This window comes from Cryptosporidium hominis (assembly GCF_000006425.1).
Source record: "Cryptosporidium hominis TU502 chromosome 1 CHRO011098, whole genome shotgun sequence".
In the NCBI taxonomy this organism is placed as follows: domain Eukaryota; phylum Apicomplexa; class Conoidasida; order Eucoccidiorida; family Cryptosporidiidae; genus Cryptosporidium; species Cryptosporidium hominis.
In genome coordinates, this window is record NW_666981.1 from 1 (window position 1) to 4,854 (window position 4,854).

General features: G+C 28.3%; 2 protein-coding genes across 2 annotated transcripts; both read right to left on the reverse strand.

The window, feature by feature from the left end:
* Positions 1-298: 298 nt before the first annotated feature.
* Chro.10357 (hypothetical protein) lies at positions 299-1,669 on the reverse strand. The annotated part of the gene is made up of 1 exon (XM_660422.1): positions 299-1,669. The coding sequence occupies one exon, from the start codon at positions 1,667-1,669 to the stop codon at positions 299-301; it is 1,371 nt and encodes a 456-aa protein (XP_665514.1).
* Positions 1,670-2,056: 387 nt separating this feature from the next.
* On the reverse strand, positions 2,057-4,282 carry Chro.10358 (hypothetical protein). The annotated part of the gene is made up of 1 exon (XM_660423.1): positions 2,057-4,282. The coding sequence occupies one exon, from the start codon at positions 4,280-4,282 to the stop codon at positions 2,057-2,059; it is 2,226 nt and encodes a 741-aa protein (XP_665515.1).
* Between the last annotated feature and the right edge of the window lie 572 nt (positions 4,283-4,854).

Below are 4,854 nucleotides of genomic sequence, written 5' to 3' on the forward strand. Positions count from 1 at the left end.
TTTGAAGATGTAAAGAAGAAATTAAAAATTGACTGATAAAAAGTATTAAAACTTAAATAAATAAAAATAATTAACAATCCATTAGTAACCATACAATTTAACTAAATTGAAATTTATCACCAATATTAATTTTTTTTTTGACACACATTCTATCTATATGCCGGGATTTTATAGTCATCCACATGAAATTAGTTTTAACGCAAATTGCATGCATGCAACAATGACGTGTCAAAACAATAAAAATTAGAAGATATGATAGTAATAGAAATAATTTAAATTAAGTTAAATCTAAAATATTTTAATTCAAAATTACAGACTTAAAGCTATCAGTGATGTTTTGAATCAGATTTGTGGAGTCTTGAGTGAAATTAATACAAGGTTTTAGAATACTTTTTGTAATTTCAGCAGATCTGGGTGATTTTCTATCGTTTGAAGAGTATCTTTTAATTGTAAAATTGCGACCTAATTCAGGTTTATGTTGCAATTGGTTTTTTGAAAATGCATTATTTATGTTAGGAAGATTGTCTTTTGAATATTTGGTTGTGTTGAGTGGGGTAGAACCAGAAGATAGCTGATTAGCATAGTTTAGATTATTATTAAACTGTAGATATTTCCCTTTATTAACATGATTAGTAAAATTAAAATTTGGAGAATGCGGCGGGAATATAGTTAAAACTGGATTTGAATTAACAGGAGATTGAATAGTAGAAAATAATACGGGATTTGCATGGGTAAAATCAATAATATTGTTCCCAATTACCACATTATTCCCTATTTGTTTATGAAAGTGATTAGAATTTCCATAACTTTGTTGAGTAAAGTCTCTTGATATTTGCTTTTGTTTGGCGAATTCTGAGATATTAGAAGTCTTTCTTTCTAAAGATGGGTTACTAATTGGTCCATTATTGAATGATGCATTTTGCTTTCTAGTATAGAATTGCTTCTTTTCTGGAATCAGTTCAAAATAAAGTTCTTCTCTATTTAGAGTTAATCCATTATTCAATTGTTTTCCCAATGTATTACTTGAAATATTCTCTTTATCATTAACTTCAGACTTATTTAATGGACTAGATGGTGCTACCAGATTATCTTTAGTAACATTTCTTTCTATTTTTTGATTAGAAATGACTGTTTTCTGTTTTTCATTACCTTTGAAATTCTTGACTTTGTAAAAGGAATTGTAAAATATTTTATCTTTTTTTGATTCAATAATATTCACTAAAGAATTTATTCCATGAAAATATCTAATAAGGTTTTGTTGGAATTCCAACATAGTATTCTCATCCAATGATAATAGCTCAGATTCATTTTCTAATTCAGTACTTTCACAAGATCTAGATTTATTCATAATTGTTTCTTGCCTATTATTACTTTGTTTAAAGTTGGAAATTAACTTATCCATTGCAAATCTTTGTTTTTTATATTCAATCAATTTCATAGTGTGAAATAACATACAAATGGATTGAGTTTGCCTTGCTAATGCATAAAATCCATCCAACATATATTTATTGTATTTCTTTTTTTGTAAAGATAGTTCCCTTTCAAGCTGACTTTTATACTTCCAATTGTAAAGACAGTTTCTAATTTGTCTTTCTTTTATTTGTTTTAGTAGCATTTCTGTTCCATATATGGATACAATAAGATCTTCAATACAAAACTCAGAATCCATTTTCTTTATTATATTTCCTTCCTTTTTATTTATTCTAAATAATTATTCAAAAATAAAATTTCTTGAGGTAAATAAACAATTCACACGGAATATCCTTTTTTTAAATAATAATAATATTGACTGTAATAACTCTGCCAACTCTTATAATTAACCTATAAAAATGCTTCGTTTCCTTTTGTATTGCTTCTCTGAACTCAATATATGAAGATCTGCGACCCTAGTTCACTAAATAAAAAGATTTCCTTCTTCCTACTATTTCCTCTCTCTTTATTATATTACATTTACAAAAAAAAAAAGGAAAAAGGAAAAAACATGCCAAAGTGTGGGGTACCGTAAAAAAACATGCGAAAAACATGCAAGCTAGCGCGCGCGCCAAAACGTATAAAATTAATTAGAGCTAATTATTGCTATGGGATCTAGATACTTAATAAGGAAAGACTGTAAAGATGGAAATTTTGATGTGATTTGATCAAAACATGTTCCTTCTGAAAGTTCCTTCCAATCTTCAATAGAATTTATGTCCTTCCAGTAATCCGAATCGAGTAAAAAAGAGCATTTTCCCCAAAGTAAAGTAGCTTCTTCATCTAAAGCTTCAAAATTATTGGAAAGAATTCGATTATTGAGATTCTGCCCAATCATACTAAGTATCTTAGTGTATTTTATAGAGTTTATCGATGACTCGGCACATCCTAGCTTTGTAAGTTTGAAATCCGAGATAATTTGTTTGTGTAGCATCTCTAAATTAGTAATCATAGATTCAGAATTAGAATTCCCAAAAATATTGCCAACTTTCGAAATTTCTCCATTTCTGAGCCCTCTATATTTTAAAATTAATTGATTAAATTCAAAATTTGAATTTCCAATACTTTCTCCTGTAGCCTCATTTTCTGTGTTATTTATATTGTTCAAGTATTCTTGTGATTCATTATTATATGGGGAAGAGAGGTCTATTTTGAGAGGAATATCCTGATAATTTACAAGAAGATAAAGAGTATTCTGAGAGTAAGTAGTAAAGTAAATCTTATTTGATTGGCTTGAATGATCCAAAATATTTTTACATATTAGCTGATGACCATTTTCTGTAATGTATATTATAAAGATGTGTTTGTTTGTACATAAGATACATTTATGAGTAATACCAGGTTGGAGAGAAGATTTTTGATACAGAAAGATATCTTGAGCTTGAGGACTTGATACCAGTTGAATATTCTGTTCAAGGTTGCAAATATCATTAAAACAATTGTTATCGTTTTTACTTGCAAATGATGAAATATTCATAATTTCATGTAATAAGGATATATTAAATGATGGCTTATGTGTCCAACTCAACAAAGGGTTTGTAGCTTCACTAGTTTCAGGTAACAAACTTGATGTTGGTGTTAGTTGTAAAAGTTTTAAGGAATTATTGGATTTATAGATGAAGAAAAGAGCAAATTTATGAAAATTACCCAAAGATATTTCAAGGTGAATTTTCATTGTTGATATACTGTTTTCATGATTTCTTATATCATTATTTTCAAAGCAAGGTATTGCTATCAGATTTGAAGGATAAAAGTCACCAATTTGATTAAAGTTTAAAGTCCAACAAAGTTCTACTACTCCAAAAGAGTCGTGTCTAAAAAGAATAAGTATTTTTGTTTTTTTACCATTAAGAGTATTAGGAATTTCTGCTGTTATAAAACACATAAATGATACATTCCATTTGATATAACTTGATGGGAATGAAAATATGAGAATATCCTCATTAAATGTTGATTTTCGTAGTTTTTTAACACTTTTTCTACGATCAAAGGGAGTTCTTATGGGAGCTTCAGAAGGTCTAGTATATTCAGAATAATCATCAAAATCCTCAGTATTTTCAGGTATTTTAGCAGGTCTTGGTTTAGATCTTTGAATTCTCTCGCTACTATTCCATGCTGATTTAAGTAGTCCAACAATACTTTTTAGGTGACTTTTAGATTCTGTTTCAAATTCTTGACAGAAAATTGAAGAATCAAAATTTTGATTCTCAGATTGAAAAATATCTTCATTAAATTTTGCAATATCCCACCAATTAGATGACATTGAAAAACCCAAAACTTGAGCAATTTCTCCAGATACTGTTATTCTAAGAGTATGAAGTTTTAAAGTACTAGTAGAAATAACAAATTGAAATTCTCCATCTCCAGTTCTAATTGCAAGAGAAACAGTATGATCATTTTGATCTTTTAATAGAGCCTGATCTTCAGTATCTTGGTCATCCTCAAGCTCTAAATTATACACTTTAGGTTCTACTGAAATGTTTATACCTTGTGAATGCATTTCAGTAAAAGATTTAATATCGTGACAGTAAACCCACATATATCTTCTATTCCAAGCAACTAAAACATAAACCATATCATTGTATTTAAAAAATCCAAGTTGGGAGACTAATAAGGAATCTCCATTCGGTATAAACCTTAATAAGTCTTTTGGAACGTTAATATTCCACTCTAACAAAAATTCATCGTTTGTACTCCAACAACTACATTTCCACTGAAAAGCAACTTCTGAGTTATCATTCAAATCCTCCACTTTTTCTAGTGATATACATATCCCTTGATTTGGGTCTCCTCTTACTGGTTCTTGCTTCATTTTACTTGTATTATTTGTTTCTATTTGCAATTCTCGCACACTATAATTTTAAGCTTCTACCAAATAGTGGCTCCAAGAGGAAATGGTAAAATTTAGTTGCACTGTATTTCTCTATTTCTATGAACCTCTTTTCTCAGCCACTTTTGAACTTTCTTTTTTTTCATCCAATTCTTTTTTACTTTAATATGCTAATAAAGTATTCATTGTCTAAACTTTTGGCGCCAACACATGTTGTATTTTAACAGCTTGTACATGTAATAGTGGGTTTTATAGTGTAATATTTACGTGATAATTTGACTAAAAGAATTTATAAAGGAAAATTATATAGAGGGAAAATAATTCAGGATATTTAAATCAAGAGAATAAACTTGAACTATTTATTAAGGACCAAGTCTAATTTTTTGCTAATATATATTTTGATGATTGGTGTGAAAAAAGCATTAGAGTAAACAAATGCGGTGTAGTATCTGTATATAAACATAGAAATGTGAATTGAAGATTAGTTAGTCAGTTTTGTGTTTTTTACCTTTTTTTGACTTTGTTAAATTTTTGTTTTTGGAGGTTGTTTATAT